This window comes from Tamandua tetradactyla, chromosome 6, assembly GCF_023851605.1.
Source record: "Tamandua tetradactyla isolate mTamTet1 chromosome 6, mTamTet1.pri, whole genome shotgun sequence".
Lineage (NCBI taxonomy): Eukaryota > Metazoa > Chordata > Mammalia > Pilosa > Myrmecophagidae > Tamandua > Tamandua tetradactyla.
Window position 1 is genome coordinate 154,133,168 of NC_135332.1, and position 21,807 is coordinate 154,154,974.

A 21,807-nucleotide genomic window follows, 5' to 3' on the forward strand; every position below is an offset into this window, starting at 1 on the left:
AGTCACCATAATCACTGTGATGGTGAAAATGCAGAAATTTTAGGACCTTTTAATCACAAAGGTCAGTAGGTGTCAGGATGCTTCTAGAAGCTGAGCAGTTAAACTCCGCATCTTAAAAGAATATAGTCAATAACCACTATTTTCCTAAGAAATGCAGACAAGCAATTTAGGTATAAGACAATATTGGAGAAAATAATAACAATTGGAAAAATAATAGGACATTAAATTTTTTTTTCTATTAGAGAAAATAATAGAAAATTCCCTTAATATTCTATTAGAAATTTTTGACCATTTTCAGAATAGGGAAGATGTGTAGTTAAATAGACATCTCTATAAATTGCAATATTTGAAATTTGAAATTGCAATATTTCATTAAGTTTGACTTCATCTGATTTTATTTTGATGATAGCCCAACACCTACTCATTCAATAATTGTTGAGCTACAGAGTTTATTTCCGTAATAGATTCTCTTCCCACTGGACAATTATTATCATCTATACAGTTGCCATTGAATCTTTCAGATTTAATACCTAAGTCATGAAGAAAAATATTGCATGTCTTTGAGTCTCATCTAATAGTGGATCTCTTGGTGCCTTACCAGCTCTCCTTTACTAGGCAGTGTACCCATCCCTCAAATGTTCTAAATGTTGGCCAATAACAAACCATGATTGCCCTAGTTCCAGAAAGTTGATCAGCGCCAAACAGAAATAATCTTGGCAGTCTAAAGCCCTCCCTGCCACCACCACCCCTGAAAGTCCATGAAAAATGGCAAACGGGTGGACAACAGGCCAGGCCCCTTGTCTCAAAGTAGGGACACCTCTGATGTAATTCATGTTCCAGAGGTTCCCGTGGGATCAAAGAAGTTAATCTCCAGGTCACAGACATCTTAGCCTTCTCCCCCTTGCCCTGTGTGGCTTCCCTCTCTCCCTTTTGAGAGGACATCCACCCACACAAAAAAAATCATTTGAACAAAAATCAACATCTCAGCCTCAGTTTTTGGGAATCTGAACTAAGACAGAGCCTGAAGTCAAAAGATAAGAGATGCCACTGGGCTCTCTACTCACATACTTGCTCACAAAAGCACACTGCATATACTTGAACACAAAGGACATGTGAAATGTAGGAGTATATATTCACATCTGTGCTGGTTTTAATCTGTCGTGTACCCCAGAAAAGCCAAGTTCTTTGATCCTCATTCAATATTGCTGAGTGGGAGCTTTTTGATTGTTCCCATGGAGATGTGACCCACCCAATTGTAGTGGTAACTTTTGGTTAGATGGTTTCCTTGGAGAGGTGTCTCCACCCTTTCAAGGTGAGGTTGCTTACTGGAGCCCTTTAAGAGGGAACCATTTTGGAAAAAGCATGAGAGCCACTAGAACAGACAGAGCCCCAGGGAAGCCATTGAAGAGAGAGCTAGCAGATCTTGCCATGTGCCTTCCCAGATGAGAAAGAAACCCTGAACATCATTGACCTTCTTGAACCAAGGTTTCTTTCTTTGGATGCCTTAGACTGGACATTTCTATAGCTTTGCTTTAATTTGGATATTTTCACAGCCTTAGAACTGTAAACTTGCACCTTAATAAATTCCCCTTTTTAGAAGCTGTTCCACTTCTGTTATATCACATTCCAGTAGCTTGCAAACTAAAATATCGTACTCCAAAACTATTATATTATTGTAAGGGATAATTGATAGCTTTGTGTCTCTTTTACAGCAAAAGGGAGAGATATAATAGATACTATTTAAAAGAACTGAACATTACACTATTATTTTGTTGCTGTAACCTGGAATAAGTTATATTTATTTCCTACAGTATAAATGGTGGTTTATATAAGTATACTCCATACCATTTTAATCTGTAGCATATTGCAGCATTAAGCAGCTATCTTATTATTTTAATCAATTAACAATCAATCAACAACCCAGATGGCTCAAGATGAAGCCAAAATGCCATTTATGGTTGAACTGCATGACAAGTTTATGGTACTTCATCTCTTACAGTTTGGTTATCTGCAGAACCGTTACTAAAATATACAGCATGAGAATCATGTTTCAGATAAGTCTGTATATACATAAGCACATGTCCACCAGAACATATACTCATCTGCAATGGGTGATAAGTCTAAGAGGTTGGAATAGGAAAGTGAAGGGACTGAAATATGATTAAGTATTTAGATTATCTTATAATGAGCTTTTGTAATTTTTAAAGATCCATTTTTAAAAAAGAGAGAGAGAAAGAAGGGAAAAATGAAGAAGCTTCCCTGTCAAAGTAGGCATTCGTTTGTCTTGTACGACGCAGTAACTATTACCGTGTCCTAAAGGGCAACATCAGCATATTGTGCGCAATGCACAAACACTAAATATCATTCAAGAAAATACGGAGCGGGTCGGTTGTACTGTGGCTCCGCTCGGCCTGCAGTCCCGGGCATCCTGACCTCCCCGCCGCCTGGGGCCCCGCTGCCATCTCGAGGGCTTGTTCTGGAGACGTGCAGCCTGTGGCCCGGCCAGGCCTGTCGCCGCAGGTAAAATAGCTGCTACCCCAATCAGCGCTCCTGCCACCAACATCGCCTTGTCTTCCTCAGTTAAGACTTGCAGCAGTGTGCTGGCCCTGGGCGGCGTCATCCAGTGCAGGGGGCGGAAAGAGATCTCCTACCAGGAGATGTAGCCAACCTGTCCCCCTGCAGCCACCCCGACCCCCACCAGGTGTTATCATCAGAGGCAGGTGGGGACCGGGGCGTCCTGTGGGAGGTGGTGAAGCACCTCTCGGTGGAGTGGGTGGTCCGGCGCGAGACTGACGCGGATGTCATCCAGGTCTCCAGGAAGTTCCTGCCAGGCATGGCCGTTGGCTGCTCCAGCACAAAGCTGACCCTGCACGTGGGTGATGGCTTCAGCAAACAGAATCAAAATGCCTTCAATATCATCACTGACTCCTCCGCCCCATGGAGCTTCCTAAAGGAGTCCTATTATCTCCTCATGAAAACAGCCCTCAAGGAGGATGGGGTTCTCTGTAGCCAGGCCAAGTGCCAGTGGCTGCACTGGACTCTGCAAGTCCCTCTTCCTCGTGGTGGGTTACGCCTACTGCACCATCCCCACCTACTCCAGCAGCCATATCGGCTTCAAGCTGTGCGGCAGATAACCGAGGGCCAGCTTCCGGGAGCCCGTGCAGCAGCCACGCAGAAGCCGGTGGAACAGGTGCCGCTGAAGTCCTACAACTCGGACGTGCACCGGGCGGCAAACCGCGAGCCTCCTGCGTGCTGGTCCCTGCCCTGGACAGGACCCTCTGCCGGCTCTTGCCCACCCATTAATGTTAACCAGACCAGGGTGCTGCCGGCCCGCCCTGCTGGGTGAACTGTCGGTTACGTGGCGTCCAGCCTCCAAGCTTCTACCAGCGGCGTGCGGCACTGTCTCCTCTTCTGTCGCCCCCTCCCTCACCAAACGTCTATTTCTAACAGATAAATAAATATAGAGTATCAAAATGGAATTCTAATTTTATATCCCACAGGTATGACTTGTCCTTTTGAAATGTTAATGAATTCGTAATAGTAGACCAAAGCAACGCCATGGGAAAACAGACCTCATTATAATTACATATGCTCCTTGGTCCCACTTTGAATTCTTTCCAAAATGAAAGGATTCAATTAATCAATTTTTAATACGCTCTTAACGAATATTCAAGCACATTCAAATTTCTCTCCAAGAGCAAAAGGAGGAATACTAAATCTAAGTGTTCATTCATTTTTGCCTTTCTTCCCCAGTAAGGTGAATCCCTCTGACTGTGTAGACATGGTGTGTGATGCCAAAAGAAAATCTTTTCTTAGAGACATAGATGGCTCCTTTCTGGGACATTCTGGTTCAGTGATACCTCAGGCAGAATATGAATGGGATGGCAACAGCCAACTTGGAATTGGAGACTACAGAATTCCTAAGGTCATGCTTACATTCCCAAATGGCAGTAGAATTCCTGCAACTGAGAAAGCACCTCACAAAGGTTTGTTGGATCTGTGCTGTTTTGTTAGTCCTAAAGTTCATGAAACAAAATATACCTTCATTTTAATGATTGATGTACTCAACCCATAACTTTCTTTTTAACCAATAACTTTTTTTGTCAGCCAACAACTTTTGTGTTCTTCTTATTAAGCTTATATAACAAAATAATATGTAATATTTTTACCAAAAAAAAATCCCTTTTTGTTGCTAAAATATTTGTACATTTGTTTCTAGGAATTATTAGAGATTCAACTTGTAAATACATTCCTGAGTGGCAGAGCTATCAATGCTTTGGGATGGAATATGCAATGATGGTTATTGAAAGCCTGGATTCTGACACAGAAACACGAAGACTTTCACCAGTGGCTGTACTCAGTAATGGTTATGTTGATCTCATTAATGGTAGGTGTAAAAGGAAACCAACTAGTGTTACTCAAAGCATTCGTTTTTTTTATTCCACTCATGGAGCCATCCCAAATTATTCACCACAATAAAACTAACGCTTGTCAGGACCTTCTTTGCCTTCCATTTGTAAGTAAGAAAGATCTATGTGCACAGAAGAGACTTGACACTTTAGCAGTCCTCCATATTAGAAAGGTGGGACAATTATTCCAAATTGACAAGTAGAAGAAGAAGGGGAAAATGTATTTCTGGAGTGATCTTCCTGCCTATATTGATAAGATGATGTTTTTTGAAAGAAAAAAGATTGGCCTGAGCCTACTTATAAAGACAATTTGCTTCATACAAATTTTTAAAAAATGATAATGTGATATTTGAATTATTTGAGAAGGGGTATTCTTAGTTTACTCATTTTTTATTCTCACGGATCTTTGGAAGATTTATCATGAAACTAATGTGTGTTTTTTTCATCTCTGATTCCTTTGACTGCCAAGAACTGCTTGTCAAGTTCCAGAGTTTAGGTTCCTTCCATTCTGATCCTGGGTAGCTCTAAAACTGAGAACATAATGGTCACTGCAAGGATTCAGACTGACTTAAGAGAACATAGCTTTTTAAATGAATAACATGGATGTCTAATAAAAGGGACTGAAAACAAAGGGCAGAGATTCATTGCATATCCTGATACCACTGAGGGTTTGAAGATTAGTCCTTAAGCAGGCTCAGAGCCACACATACCAAAGGGGCACATAAATGCGAAGACTGATTTCTGTGCCTTGTAATGACATAACACATGCTAAAATAGTCTAGAATTAAAAAAAAAAAAGCCAATTCTCCACCAAAAAAAATGTAGATTAAAAAAAAAAAAACCTAAAGATTAGAATGAATTAAATCAGGCATCTCCCAAAACTTGATCTTTTCAGGGTTCTCCTCCATTCTATCCCAACAGGCATCTGCCTGGTTTCTATGACCTGCAATCAGTTCAGTTCCAAAGGCTGCTCTTCAGATCACACAAAGCAGAGAGACTGAAGGAATAATTTTAAAGCAGTCGATAATGGAGGGAATGTTTTCACATCACCCTGTTTTATGTGTATTTGGGGGAGATTGCATTGTATTTATTTGTATGTTTTCCTTTTAAGACAGGCAATACAAGTTTTCAATTTACAGTAGTGACATGATTTTTCTCTTTTAAATGAATTTAAATTTTTAAAAAAGGCTTTCAATATAAAGAAAAGTCTTTTAAAAAAGATAGTAAAATGGGAAAAATCATGAGATGTTAGAAAAATCACCAAAGATTGAGTTGTGCTGCACTAGATGGGAAAAATTATGCCAAGATAAAAGTTATTGACTACAATTAAAGTTTCCTTTTAAATCTTAATGCTCAATTTTATGTATTTTTAAAATGACTTTTTGTCATTGTAAATTTTTCATTTTTATGTTTATTTTCAAATGCACAAAGAACATATATTTTAAAGGGATTTATATTAAGTATGCTAAGGGAAAGGTTGTGCTCTATTTGAGCTTTAGGATTTTATATTGATTCAAAATTCTATTGAAGTTTAGTTATAAATATTGATAATACTTTCAAGTAAGCCAGGAAACTCAGCAAAGCTAATGAATAAATACATCAAGAAATTCATCATCCCATATTTTGCTAAATGTTTCGTATGTGTATAATCCCAGCCTGTTTAAAACTGAAGTGAAATAGAGAAGTTTGCCATGAAAGTCATGTCTCACCTGTTCTGGAAATGTCTGGATTGAGATAGAAAAGCAACCCTTATCTTCTCACTTTTTAGAGAGTTTATTGTCAGGTTTTTTTGTCAGTTGCTTCAGTTCATTAATGATGTTGATCTTCCAATATAAACTATTCCAAACTCATATATATGTAGTACCTATAATCCAAGTCCTATGAAAATTTATTAAATTAAAATAGTGGAAGATGGTTAAAGAATTTCACATTTAAGGGTTTGTTGAATATAACAATTAATGAACAAATGAGTGAGTTAAAGAAAGAATTAATGAATCATACAAATGTCCAAATTTTTCCAGGTATAGGCCCAATTTTATCTGTTATAACTCATTTTTATAGCAGAGAACTGAGATAGGTAGGAGGAAGGATCAAACATTTTCTTCCTCTTTCTGGGACCTGGGATTGAATGTGATTATTAGAGTAGAGATACATGTAACTCTCCTATTTCCCTCAAAGACTTTCCAGTAAATATCCTCACTGCACATTAACTTACCTTCTTACCTGGGCAGCGTATAAGTAAGGGTCATAGGGCGGAGTCCAGCTTCCCTACCTTCATTTTTAACCCAAGCTTTGAGAAGTTGTTTGGAAGACAGGATAGAAGAGTGGATGTATAATAGATAAAGATGCTGAACTTGACCAATGCAATTTATTTTTAATACAAGTACCCTTTAGATTTTGCATTAACATATTCATAATACAGAAACATGAACTTTCCCTTTTTGTGTGGATTTAGGCCCACAAGATCATGGCTGGTGTGCTGGTTACACATGCCAGAGAAGACTGGCCCTGTTTCATAGTATTGTGGCTCTGAACAAATCTTATGAAATTTACTTCACTGGCACCAGTCCTCAGAATCTTCGACTGATGTTGCTTAATGTTGCCCATAAGAAGGTAAGGCAAGACAGAAATAATTTCTTTGCATGATTGGTATGAATTATTTGCATATCATTCTATCTACTAAGGACTGTATCTCCATCCTTTTCCTGAACTTCATCACCTGTATAGCCCATTTTAAGGACCACAGAGTACTGCTAAAAACACCATTATCCCAGATAGTTTTCATTAGCTTCCCTGTATGCACTTGATCCTGCTACTCCATATATGAGGAGTGATGGTGAGACATATGGTTTATGTGATTAGCAAGCAAACCTTAATTTTTACATAGAAGTGGTATCCCATCCCCAAAAAATCACGTGGAATTATCTATACATTCTTTCATGCTGATATTATTTATATGTGTCATAAATACACCTCTGGCATTTATTTCAGAGGCTGCATCATATTATTTAAAATATCTTCAATAATGTCAGATCCTTGCAATAAACTGAATTCAGCCAGGTCCATTAAATTTATATGTATAATGTCATCATATGTAGGTCACAACACTGGCCGTGGGGAAAGTATATAAGGTTAAATGGCAGTCTCATAATTTAGATTTTCTTTTCTAAGAATATGAGACTTCAGAGTCCCAGAGTATGAGGAATGTGAAGAAAATGTGATGATAAGGTGAAGCAGAAAGAGGAGTAAAGAAAAGAGACACCCACTCCTTCCCAGAATTTAGCAGTTCCACCCTTTTAGTTGCTCAAGGCAAAACCCTGGAACCACACCAACTTCTCTCTTTCTGTCACATTCTTCATTTAAACCATCTCCAAATCCTGTTGTGCCCTCCATTGAGAATATCTAGAATCTGTCCACTTCTCACCACCTCCACTGCTGTCATCTGATTTGAGCCACTATCGTCTCTTACCTGGATAAGGCAATTGCGTCCCATCTGCCCTCCCTGCTTCTACCTGTGCTCCTCTGTACGCTGTCCTCACCGCAGCAACCAAAGAGATGCTTTCAAAACAGAAGCCCCATCAGGTCACTCCTCTGCCCCAAACCCTGCAATCATGTATCCATTTTGTCTTTATCCTAAAGCCAGAGCCCTCACAATTATGTGCAGCACACCCTGTGGGAATCTCTCCCACCCTCACCTCTCTGAATTCCTTTTCTCCTCTCACCACACTCATCTTCTTACTGTTTCTCACCACACCAGGCATTTCGCTGCCTGGGCCGAGGTTTGGCTCTTGTGCCTGCCAGAAGCATTGCGTCTTAGGTGGGTAACTCCCAGGCTTCTTCCAGTGTTTGCTCAAATCCCACTCTCTTAATAGACTTACGCTGATCACCCTTCCCCACCTGGGTCTCCCAGTTCTTCTTATCCTGCTCTACCTTTACTTTTTTCCATAGCATTTATCACTGTCTATGCCTCATACTCTACTTTTTGTGTTTTTTTCCCCTACTGTTGGATGTTGCTCTCCTCACTGTAGAATGTAAACTCAAAGAGGGCAAGGATTTTTGCCAGCACCTAGAATAGTGCCTGGCTCAGAGGAGACCCTCAAATTCGTTTAAAAACAAACTGAATTAACGATGATACCTTCAGAGTAATGTGGCTGCTAATATTCTGAGCCTTTTAAAATATCAAAAGAGGACTCTAAAATTATCTTTTGCTTATTAGACTTCCTACTCTCCACTTATTATTAACTCCCTGTCTTCACAAAAGCCAGTCTCCTTACTTTATGGTTATATCTGATTGCATGAAATGTAGGGAATAAAAGCATGAAAAAGAACAAAATTGAATCAGAGAAGTTGGTTATTTTGACTGATTTTTATTAGGCTTACTGCAGTTTTTTTTTTTTTCCAGAGATGAGCAATTTTTTTTCAACATTAAGCAATTTTGTGTGGTGTGCATTATACACAAAACTGCTCCCCCTTCCCCACTCCCAGTTTTGAAAACCTGCACTTTGGCATCTTTTAAAGGACCCCATTCTATTTTTAGGGAGTGGTGGGGATGAGTGCATGGACTGGGAATCAAACCCAGGTCTCCCACGTGGCAGGTGAGCATTCTACCGCTGAACCACCTGTGCACCCTAAAACTTATTCTTTAATTTAATAAAGGAATAAAGATATTCCTTTATTAATTTTCTTTCTTGCATTACATATTTCTATTAAGAATGATCAATTCAGAGTAAAGTTGTAATATCTGTGTGAGTGGTTGAGTGTATGCCCACTTTAAAATTTTAGTTCAATATTTATCCAAAATGCATAAAGATTTGTTTTAATATTTTGCAGAAGGTATATATAGTGGAAGGACATTTTTAAATGCTTAATTACAAATATTAAGACCAAAAATATTGTTTATTTTTAACAGGCTGTCCGAGTAGGGATTTTTTTTTCCACACTTCAGCGTTTGGATGTTTATGTGAACAATTCATTGGTCTGTCCCAAAGATAAAGTATGGAACCCCCAACAGAAAAACTGTGAACTTAACAGGCCTCTCTACACAGGTATTTCCCAAGAAAAATAGAGTACACATAGTGTATATTCTTAGTTACCTATAGAATTCTTTGTAATGCTTCATTTTCATATATTTAATTCCTTGGCCATTGAATGTGCAAGAAAAATAACGGTTTTATCCAAATACTAAGATGTGCTCATTTGTAACATATGTGTCCTGAAAAATCACTCCTGAGGAACTCTTATCCATCTTCACACATGCATATATGAGGTTATGTGTGTGTGCTGGCATTCATTTGCCCCTGGGAACTTTTTCAGTCCACATAACACTGGATACAATTATTTCTATGTACACAGGAGCTTTTCTTTAGAATTTCTCTCCTTTTTCTGCCTTACTTCTATTTCACAGAGATCAGAACCTAAATAAATTGGCAATTACCAGAAGTGTTGTGAAGAAAACTGAACACCATGAAGTAGATAGGATAAAGTTAACTCTTGATTTAAATGGATTGTATGGAACAGGTTCAGCTTTCCCATTTACCAATATTTGTAAAACCAAGATTTATTTCTGTTCATTTAAGATTTTTTGTTAAACTGGGTGCTACTGAGGCCAAAATCATACATTCTGTTCCCACATGTGCTACTTCTCATCATTTTTAGAGATGGCCCATAATCTTGGCTAACCATTTCTTAAAAGTGTGTTGAAGATCATAATATAAGCTGGACATAAGAGTATGAATAGGCAACCCATATCCTTTACCATTTTGGGAACAGGTCCTGTTTCTTCTAATAATATAAGTGCTAATATTTCCAGAGGCATTTCTATGCCAGGCACTGTTCTAAGAGCTTTATAAACACTAACTCCTGATAACCACCCTCTGAGGGAGGCACAGATGAGTAAACTGAGACCCAGGGAGGTAGTTTGTCAAGGTTACAAAGCTGGTAAGGATTCCTCAAGGATTTGAACACAGAGACTCTAGCTGTAGAACCTAGGCTTTTAATCATTCTGTTGTATTGCTTAAAGCAGGCTTTGGGGACTTAGGACTCAGACCTCAGATGAGAGTGTGCTGTCAGACTGGTTCTGGAAGTGCCAAAAGAAGCCGGAGCCTGGAACCAACTGCTGCCGCTAGGGAGAAGGGCCATTTCTGGCAACACGCTAACAATGACAGCAAGCACAGAGGAGAGAGAAAGTCCATCTTTCACTACTCCTGGTTTTCAGTCTCCTCTAGAGTCTCAAATGGGCAAAACCTAACAAAATAGAAATTTAGTTTGCAGAGTCTGAATCCTAGCATCACAGGAACATTTAGAAGGTGGGTTTGGTGATGAGAGACAGTAACTAAAACCAGGCCAGTGTGTATGATAGGTTAAAGATGGTCATAAATTCTTTGACACTCCTCCCATCAATAACTGGAGTCTAATTCTCCTTCCCTTGAAACTGAGCTGGCTTTAGTAACTTTCTCTTAACCAATAGAATGTGGTGAAAATGATGCATGACTTCTGAGGTTAGTTTAGGTCAGAAGCCTTGCAAGTTCTGTCTTAGTCTCCTGGAATGGTTGCTCTTCAGATACTCCCTCTTGAAGTGCGCCTACCCAGAACCCAACTGCCCTACTTTGAGAAAAACAGGCCACATGAAGAGATCACATGTAAATATTCCGGTTAATGGGGCCAGCTGAATTTCCATAGGACAGTCAGCATCCATCGCTAGCCATGTGAGTAAGCTTTCTTGGACATTCAGCCCAGTAGAGCCTTCAGATGGCCCAGCTAGTATCTCATCACAAATGCCTCTATATAAACCATCTGTTAAAGGCACCTGAACGTTTGCTGAGGACTCTAACAGGGTATAATCAGTCACTGGGCATTAAGTGCATGTTTTCTTCCAGCATTTCGGATGCCACTTTTACCCTAGGCAATATTAATGCAAGTCTTTGTTCTTTTGTGAAAATAGTATGTTATTTGTTAGCATATAAATATATAAGCAAGAGGACAAATGGTATATCTTAGGCTTTTGATACATTTTTGCTTTCCTGGGACAAAATAGTGTGAAATCCATTTTACTGTGAATTTTGATGTATTCATGGTACCTGGAAAACTAGACTACCCCATTGCTTAGAAGGGTAAAAAGAAATGGTTTGAGGGCAGGCAGCCCTGATACACTATTAAGCCAAGGGACTGGGATACTCTAGAGGTCAGTTTGCCCAACCTGTCACAATAATATTTAATACCATGAGCAGCCACACATTTCTGCAGAGTCCTGCTGTGGAAGAAGTCATGTCCCTGCTAGTGCTTCTTTCCTGTTTGCTTAGGAAACAGTATCAGTTTAAAGTATAACTTTTAAAATCCTGGCTTATTGTCTTAATCCCAACCTTATTTATTATATTCCATATAGCTTTCAAAATAATTACTTCATTTTGACTTGGGCAAAGCATATTAAGCTCAGTAGAGTATTTATTATGAATCTAAAATTATTACTAAGCTTTTTAAAGAACACCAGGATTTTTAAGTGTTTATAGTAACTCAAAGCATATTTTTAATTACTTTATATAATCACATACTTCCTGTACTTATTCTAACTCAGTCTATACTTTGTTATGAATAAAACTACAGATAGTGACAATTTGGCTTTCGTTACAAAAGGGAAATTTGGGAAATTGAGATATTTCAAAACTTGAAAAACTCCCTTTACCATGATTGTTGCAGCATAACAGAGTTAAAGGTATAGGATTTGGAATCAGGCATATTTAGCTTTGAATCCCCATCCCTTCGCCCTTACATGCTGTATGACCTTGACAAGCCGGCTAGCTAGTCTAAACTTAAGTTTCCTCAAGGATGAGATGGAAATAATAATTTATTTATCATCTTGAACAACTCCTGGACCACAGTGATGCAAAATAAATGGTGGTAGATGGCCTTATTTTAGTAGTAATAGCATTAGTGATAATATACGCTTGTTTGTTTTATTCAGAAGTATCTTATCCTCTCTGCATGTGCAACAAATATTGAATTTTAAAAAGTTGTTTCTTCTTCCAGTTTTGCAGTACCTTCCAAGTTCCTCCCACATTTTAATCATATTTGGAAATTATATCACCAAGGCTCTTTTAACTTGAGAAAGTTACCAAGGATAGGTCCCTCAAATAGTAGCTTAAGAGCAGCTTGAACTTATAATACTAAAGCACATTCTTCAGATTCACAAAATATTTAAGCCAAATTGCATCTAGAATTTATACCAGTAGGTGCTAAAGAAATATATTGTTAACCATCAAATGGCTTCTTAATGGTTTCATCTCTTACTGTCACAAGAAATATCCTCTTATTCCCAAAGTTTCCATTTACTTTTCTTAGTAAGCCTCACTATGAAATGCGGCAAGAAGCTACGTGTCTCATTATAATACTATGAAACGGTTCAGCCTCTGTCTGCGATCAATATGTTTTACTGGATTTATTACACAATGTCTTACACATTGTTGGTACTCTGCCATAAAATCGTAAATATGTTCATTCATTACATGTATAAATAATATCAATCATTTTTACAAAAGTCAGTTCTTTAATCTATTTTGTTTTGCATGAATCAAGCATTTTTCAGGTTGAAATGTAAATCCATCTCACTCGCATAAGATCATTCTTAGATGTTTTAATATAAACTTCATTTTATTACATACTTTTGTCCTTGGTAAAAATAAAATCACAGAATTGTAGATGCTCTTTTCAAGAGTTGGTAAATATTCCATAAGCTAGAAGGCTATTAAAGTTAAATTTATAATTTTAAATTACTGAATGCCTTGGTTCAAAGCTTTGAAAGTCCGAACATACAAGTATAGACTCTCAGGTTAATAATTAGGTTGAAGTTTTTCATTTATATCATGCATATAGCTAATGTTTTTTAAAAATAAATTTAATGTATAATAATTACTAATGGTATTGTTGAGTGTTGACTTTAGTTTTTCATGTCCGTTCAGTAAATGCTTTTGTTTTTTAATATGCATCCTTTCTTATGAAAGAATGATAATTAATTTTTTCAGAGTTCTCTCAATTCAAACCAATATTAAAATACTGCCTGCTACTTGTGATAAACAAGCTTAACAGGACTGTTTTGGTTTTTTCCTACATAGAGGAATACCTTCCTAACTTGAATTCTGCTGTCCTTGGTGAAAACTACTTTGATAGAACCTACCAGATGCTTTACGTTTTGGTTAAAGGAGCTATACCTGTTGAAGTCCACACCACTGCAGTCATATTTGTTTCTTTCCAATTACCTGCTGTTACAGAAGATGACTTTTATGGTTCCCATAATTTGGTTAGAAATCTTGCCTTGTTCCTAAAGATACCAAGTGACAAGATCCGTATCAGCAAAATAATAATACGAGGGAAGAGTTTACGGAGGAAGAGATCCATGGGACTCACAATTGAATTGGAAATTGGAGATCCTCCCACTCAGTCCTTAAGCAGTGACACGGCAGGTATGGATGGTAAATGCTTGACGCATAGGAACGTAAATACCAAACCACATCCATGAATAACCCTACCAGGGCCTGGTGAGCCAGACTTCAGGAAATCCCACCAACCCCACATCCTGAGCCCTGATAGAACCTAGAAACATTTTTTCCTTCTCTTCCCCTTGTAATTCCAAACTGTTTGGAATTGTGAAGCAATTTAGGTTTCTATTTTGTTATTGTAGCATAGATAAATTCAGAGAAAGGATTTAACCTAATATAGGAGCTCCAGGAAGGTCTCTCTGAAAAAGTGACCTGAAAGTTAAGAAATTAAAAATGAAGAGTCGGTGAGTGAAAAGAAAGAAGGGAAAGAGTGTTTGCAGCTGAGAAAATAGTTGGTGAGCGTTTGGTGCATTTGATGAACTAAAACAGGAACAATAGGTCTGGAGCAGAGGCAGCCAGGAAGGGCAAACTATTGGAGATAAGGCTGAGAAGTAGGCAGGAAGTAGATCATGGAGAGCTTTGTAAGATGAGAAAAGGACTATGGATGTTTTCCTAAGGAAAAGAGTGGACCCTTGGTGATTCTGAGCAGAAGAATGACAAGGTAGGTTGCTATAGTGAAGTCAAAGATTTGCCCTAACACGTGCAGAGTGTAAATATATTTGTTCTTTATTTCCTACGCAGGAAATATATTTGTTCTTTATTTCTAATCATCCTCACCAGCCATCACCCCTCTTTCAGACCCTCAATTCCCGCATACTCATTTGCAAAGTATCAGAGATTATAATAAACTAAATTGTCCCATCAGAGGTATGTCTGCTGGTTTAAATAATTTCTTTAGAATGACACAGGGCATTTGGGGAAATGCTCAGCCCTTCAGATTTTCTTTCCCTTCATCTGTTTCTCTAAAGTTAGTCTCTGGATACCAAGGGTCTTTCCTGATCTCAGGCCCACATGTTGTCCTTGTCTTCATGGTTTGTGCTACAGGGTGGATGGTCTTCTCTGCCCTGCACGAGCATCTCTTGAAGTCCATTGGAACCTTCCTTTTTTCCTGAAATGCAGGATCATCTCCAACTGTTAACACCCAGCCACACCATTATCTCCAGTGGTCAAGATGCCTACATTTACTCTCATCAGGCATCTCTCTCTCCAAGAAGATAAGATCTAGGTTTCCTCTAAAGGAAGACTTATTATTCACTAATGAAACTCAAGTTTTAAGGCCCTGTACAAAAAACATGTATAAGGAGTAGGAGAAAGAACAAGGATATGTATAAGGACACGCACAAGTCCTGGAAGAGGCTGTTCTTTAAAAGCCTTCAGAGGGGTCCTAATAATGTAGTCAAATCATTGAATGTTATTATAAAAGTTGAAAAAAACCATTTGTTTCTGCATTATTTTACACTAAAGAGGGCTTCCAAAATGAAGGCTTCCAAAATTGTATAAACTTCAGATCCCACAAAATTGGGATCTGCTCTATCTCTGTCTGGTATCTTTTTCATTAAACTCCCAGACTTTCTTATGTGTAAACGGGAGTCCTGGTGGCACTGTCATCCTCTGCCACTAGAGGTTGTCATTTATTTCCCAGGAGGTTTGTTTCTCAGCATTGACACTATGCACCAGATACCCACTCTAGAATTCTACCAGTTAGGAAGGCAAAAGTTTCTTCCCTTGTAGGGAAAAGCCTGTGTAAAGGCTTGCCTGAGTGGGGAACATGCTGATCAGCTCTCTTTGTTAAAGTAAACAAGATGCATAGGCTTGTATTGCAAGCACATAGATCGCTCATGATTTTCTCTGCCCCGTTTCATTGCTTACTTTCCTTCATCAGCCCTTTACTTCTTTGCATTTCTAGGGTCAGGGCTTTGGACTGAACACGACTTAGCCTGTTACTTTAGTTTAGGAGAAAGGAATTGTAGTGGAGTCCATGGTACACATACTGATATCTCACCAACTCTTAGAAATTCCTGGCAAGCCCTTAAATGTAGTAGACCCTGAACTTAATGCACTAGCCACTCAGATGTCCAGTGAAATTGTGGCTTGTTTCCCATATGTGAACTAAATTTCCTCATATACAACCACTCTCACCCTCTATCCTATGAAAGAAGTTTTACCATGTTATTTTTATCCAGATAGGCACAGGACAGTCTTAAAAACAAGGAGAATAGGGAAGGCATAGGCTAATGGCATGTTTCACAGGTAGAGACCAAAATAAAGTTTCATGTCTTCAGGAAAGCCCTACAACTTGACATTGAACAACATCACAGCAAAATATTAGGAAGTGGAAAGAAAGATGTACCTGAAGTAGTACCTCTGGCTTCCCATGGCACATTGTGTCAGGATATCCAGAAGATCCCAGATGTCCTAGAAAGTACTGAGGGGATCTCCTGATAGATGCAGTCCTAGGGTCAGGAATAAGAGTCCTTCGAGGTAAGGTCTTTGGTTTTTAACCAGCAGGCTTCCCATGTCAAACAGTCAGTGAACCTACAGGGCAGATCAGATCAGACTTGCCACTGTGCCAAAAACCAATGAGGACAAAGTAATAGTAGCAGTGCTTGGCCATACACACCTTTCTACTGCTTCCAGTTGGTCACGCAGCCCTCACAACTGGAGAGGAGTAGGGGGGAGGGGGAGTGGATGTATGAGGAATCTGAAAAATGGAGCATTTATCCAAAAGAGTCTGAGTCATCCAATGAAATGTTTTAAATTGACATGGACTGAAATTACTTAGGACTGTGGTTTACAAAGTGTCAGGACATTGCCCACTTCTTCCCAGGCACACTAAGCCTCAGGGCTTAGCCTTAATGGAAAATTTTAAATAATTTGAGTCCTAATGGCATGATTCTTGTTATAGAAGTTTCAGGACATCTGGGATGAGGGATTAGCAAGGCCTAGAGTGCACCAAGGCCTCCAGTACATTCCTAGTTAGAACTGCTTTTTAACAAGTCACTGGCTACATTGTATAGAACGGAGTCGAAGAATGGATATATGAAAACCAGTTTAGAAGCTGTTTTAGTTACCCTGGTGATGATGGTTCTGTCTAGGGTTATGGCAGTGAGGACAGAGAGATCTAGAAATTGATAATTGATTAAGGTATGGTATCAGATGAAGATGAGGTCGTAAAAGGGATCAAGGGCAAGTATCAGGTTTCTGACAAAAGATGGTGAGTGGAGGTGCCATAAGCTAAGGAGAACCAGGAGCACCAGGAAACGGCTGGTTTAAGAGCAAGATCCCAGGCATGTCACGCTAGAAAAAAGACAAGAACAGAAACTACATATAGTGTTAAAACGAACTTTGAAAATTGACAAATGTCCAGAGCAAGTAACAATGTTTTGGTAAGTTAGCAATTATTAATATACATACTGCTGAGTCAATGACTGCTAATTATCCTTCCATTCCAAAATCAGCACTCTATTTTCTAAAAATGATGTGTGATGATAGACATGCTTTATTTCTAAACAGAGAATGACATGGGAACGTTTTAAGTTAAAAGACATATATTTTCCCATTATGTTTCCATTCATTTTTCTTGTATAATTTATCTACTTTGTTTTTCTCCTTTAATTCCAGCTTAACAAGATATTATGGTGATTCCAATTTATAAATATATTCTACTGCGTTGTTCATTTTCCCACAGTCATTAACATGGCTTTGTCATGTTTAGTTTAGGTACAATTAAAAAGCCTTAGGATTCTATAACGTGAATTAGACAATGAAAACAATGCTACAGTGAAAAACTCAGTGTTCTCACAATGCCGTGTTCTTACATTACAAATGTCATAATACTGTTTCTCTCTAGGTCAGATGCAATTATCTGAACTTCAGGAAATTGCTGGTTCTATTGGACAAGCTGTAATCTTAGGGAAAATCAGCAGCATCCTTGGATTCAATATCTCCGCCATGTCTATTACCAGTCCTGTCCCCAGCCCAAGTGATCCTGGCTGGACTAAGGTAAGGGAAAAAAATGCATCGTGGCTCATTACAAGATTGTTGCTTATTTCTTACTTTAACTCTCTTTTGCTGTTCAGTACAGTAATTTAGAGGACATTTATTGTTTGGCTATTTTTGTCATTGAAAAGATAATAAAGAAGTATGAAAAAAGCAATATCTTCTAAAAATTGTTCATTGACATACAATGCACTTTGCTTTGAATATTTATAATAATCCTTCATGAATTTAATCTAGAGGAAATCTTGTAATATTAATTTCACATATTGAACATTGTTAAACAATGACTGTTGTGCTTAGCCTGGCTGAGATGAGTTTACCACTGAATGTCATTTATCACTTGAACAGCACTTCCTTATTCTCCGTTACCAGGTGACTGTCCAGCCAGTTGCAAGGTCTGCATTTCCCGTTCACCATGTGGCCTTCGTGTCCTCGCTGTCTGTGATCACTCAGCCAGTGGCAGCACATCCAGGACAGCCATTTTCCCAACAGCCTTCAGTAAAGGCATTAGATTCAGATGTAAGTCATAACGCAAAGCTTTATTTAAGCGGCGGAAGTGAATTATACATGCTGGAGGGTGAGCCAGCTTTAGGGAGCCTGGCATGTTATTGCTTAAAGATTGCCCTGCCTCTTAGAAGTGGGAAAATGACTGTGGACATCAGCCCTTACCATCTTAGAATGTTTCTTTTTAAATGAACTTGCCTCAATGCCCATATTCATGAAAACTTTGGATAGGAAAAATAAATTTCCCTAAAGTTCAAATCTGTAATGAAGGCAATTTTAAAAATAAGGTTTTGCACATCTTAAAGAAAGGGGAAAAAAAAGCATGTTTACAGTACAAACGTTTATCATTCTCTACCATTTTTTCCCGTAGGGTAATTGTGTATCAGTTGGGATTACTTCCCTAACTTTGAAGGCTGTACTAAAGGACTCCAATAATAACCAAATCGGTGGTCTTAGTGGAAATACAACAATTCCATTTAGCAGCTGTTGGGCCAACTATACCGATCTCACTCTCCTTAGAAATGGTGAGTGTACTATTTGGATCCTAATATATATACCTATAAACAGGTACAATTATAATTTTCTTTTAAAGAACAATGCATGCTGTAATACTCTGGTCAATCTGCCTTATTTCAGAAAATATTTAGTCTAACTTACAAAAATGTATTTATTATGCAAAATGAAATAGAAATCACAATAAACAATTAAGGAAATTAAAACATATTTAAGGATGTGCATCAATATTGTATTGTAATTTACATATTCTTTTTATTCATTTGTGTATTTTTTCTGAATTTCTCACTAAATATGTATTATATTTATAATAAGAGAATTTAATATGTAAATTTTTTTAATTAAAAAAAAAACAAGGAAGGATAAGATCAGCTCATATTACTTTAATGTCCAAGTAAGAGTTTACAGTTGGGCCAGAATAAATTCTAGTCTTTCTAAAAGAAGGAAACATGAGCTTTATCGTAATTCATAGTACCTACTGGATGAACAAACCTGTTGTCATGGAGAGTTATAACTTGTTGTGAGAACAGAACAAAAATCTCCTATGAGTTCCCAAAAAATGCAGCCACCGAATTTGTACTAAGCAGTATCTTCACATTGTTATAGTAAATACAGTCATAAGTTCCACGATGCTGTTCCTTATATTACCTCCATATGGGTATTGGCATAACTCCAATTAGTAAAAGCCTCTCCGCTGTGGCCAAAATGATATGTTCACTTGTGATGGATCGAAGAGTATCTAAAAGAATGAAATGGATACTTGAGAGACGGGCCTCCCTTAATCTATTTACCACAACTTGGGGCCCAAGACCTTTAGAGACCCTGAGTTCTAGAAAAGGTTGTGTGGTGGCACTCCCCTCTTCTTACCCCTGCTCTCTCCTCCCAAACACACACATGTACACTCACACTAAAGGTCAGAGGAAAAGCAGTAGTAAATACTAAAGTGAATAAAGAAGATTCCAGCAATTTCTGTGCTGTTTTCCCTGCAATGACTCAAATCCCTCAAACTACCAATTCCATAATAGCAATGTTTTTTTTCAAACTGAAAAGAGAAAATCCACTATTGTGAATTGTAACAATGACAGAAATTTCTGTATAACATTGCCCATATATCTTGAAAGTTGTGGAGACACATTGTTTTTCTTTGTGAAAGTGCAGTGTAGTAAAGATCTAATTGTATTCTTTCCCTAAAAGAACAAGAACAAATACAAACAGTAATGATTTTGAAAAGAAAGATAATCTAGGGTTGTACAGATATTACAAACTCTGCTGTGTTAGAACTACTATTAACAATAGCAGTAGTCCAAGGAGAAGTTACATAAAAAAAAGAAAAGAAAAAAGAAATTGGTGATCTCATATTCAAAACTGTAAAAAGGATTAACGTGTGGATTCGAAAATATTTGGGTGAGAGCTTCATCTTTCGTCCTCCAAACTTGTCTTCTTTGGGTAGAAGAAAGAAATCAATCTCAAAATGCAAAAATAGCATTAGCTTAAAGTGAACGTAGAAAACAGTTTAAAATTATTGAATATAAGCATGTGGGTGTTTGTTGTACTGTTCTTTCAACTCTTTTGTGTATTTGAAATGTTGTAAAATAAAAAGTTGAAAAAAGAAAAATATTGCATCTGGAATAGGTCCTTAACGTTAAACGCCACCCCCCACCCCTAAGTTCCTTTGGTCCCAAGTAAGTTTTCAACAGAGTTTGCATATGCTTCCCTTTCCATCTGTGTATGGTGCCAGTATCTGCTTCTGAAGGTAGGAGCCAGAAGCTCCTTTTATCCAGCCACCACCACATAGCTCCTCCCATCCTGCCTGTTCTAATTTCCCTTTCTGTGGTGACTGATGTTACAGTGTGTTCATTCCAGACCTGGGAAGCAGCCACTCAGAAACAGGTCTGACCTTCTCCAGAATTCAGTATAGGACTTTTGCCTTTGGATTTACCTTCTACCAACTTAGCAACTACAGTAGAATGAACACATATCCTTCCTAATACTTCTCACAAAGTCCCAGGGCTCTTTCATTGACCTGGCTTGGGTAATGTGCTGGAAGTGTTCAGTGTCCATCCCCTGCCCACCCACCTCCCCACCACTGAGGCTCACGCTTCTCCACTCTTATGCCAGGTGTGCAGGAATGAAATAGAGCCTTAGTACTTTCACCTCCCTTCCCTGTTGTCCCTCATTTCAAACAGTCTCTCTCCAATTCTGGGCACCAGGAAGTAACTCAGAAGAAACAGGTAGTGATGCTGCAGGAAGAAAATCTCCAAAGATTTCCTCTGTCCCCTGATAGGCAGTTGGAACTATTTTAACTCTGAAGCCTCTTTATACTCATTTATACTTATCTGATTCATTTGACTCAATTTCCAAAAATACCTCTTTTAGGAATTATATAGAATTTTTAAGTCAACAAAAATCGAATTGGGGCTGTCTGAAACAACAAAAAAAACACTATGATAATTTTTTTCCTAGGAAAAAATTATAAAATTGAGTTTATACTGGACGATATTGTTCGGGTGGAATCCAGGACTTTCAGTCTCCCAGTGCAGTCTGCTTCTAGCAGCAGTGGCGGCAGCAGTGGCAGCAGCAGTAGTAGCAGTAGCAACAGCAAAGCATCAACTATGGGTACCGTTGCCCAGATGATGAGTATAATAACTAGCTTCCTGGTAGGAAGAATCTTGCTCTTGGAAATATTTACAGCTTCAGTTTGATTTTGAATGTTATTGAAGGTGAGTACAGTTCATTTTTTATGTAGTGTCTGTCTCCACTTACTGAGGTCCCAGTAAATGTTTACTAAATACAGACTGTGTGCACAACACTTGTGCGTTGCACTGCTGGGGACACAAAGACATCGTCTCACCCATTGAGAAGGTAATAGCTTCATTGGCAGATACAAGACAACCCTAAGAAATGTGATTCACACTATCTTAGGGTACACAAAAATGTGCGGAATGAGATGTGCAGTAGTGTCAGAATTCTTTTTCAGACACTTTTTTGACAAGCAGCACAAGTTCTGCTTGAAG

General features: G+C 38.4%; 1 protein-coding gene and 1 pseudogene across 1 annotated transcript in view; both read left to right on the forward strand.

The window, feature by feature from the left end:
- PKHD1L1 (PKHD1 like 1) overlaps positions 1-21,807 on the forward strand; it is a 173,786-nt gene that overhangs the window by 148,719 nt on the left and 3,260 nt on the right. Inside the window, exons 69-77 of the mRNA XM_077167497.1 lie at positions 3,754-3,986; positions 4,220-4,387; positions 6,865-7,022; positions 9,319-9,454; positions 13,514-13,861; positions 17,628-17,779; positions 18,149-18,295; positions 18,651-18,804; positions 21,257-21,513. Of these exons, the coding sequence (XP_077023612.1) occupies positions 3,754-3,986; positions 4,220-4,387; positions 6,865-7,022; positions 9,319-9,454; positions 13,514-13,861; positions 17,628-17,779; positions 18,149-18,295; positions 18,651-18,804; positions 21,257-21,495 (1,735 nt within the window). The 3' untranslated portion in view covers positions 21,496-21,513. The remainder of the gene's footprint in view (positions 1-3,753; positions 3,987-4,219; positions 4,388-6,864; positions 7,023-9,318; positions 9,455-13,513; positions 13,862-17,627; positions 17,780-18,148; positions 18,296-18,650; positions 18,805-21,256; positions 21,514-21,807) is intronic.
- On the forward strand, positions 1,925-3,346 carry LOC143685744 (spermidine synthase pseudogene; annotated as a pseudogene).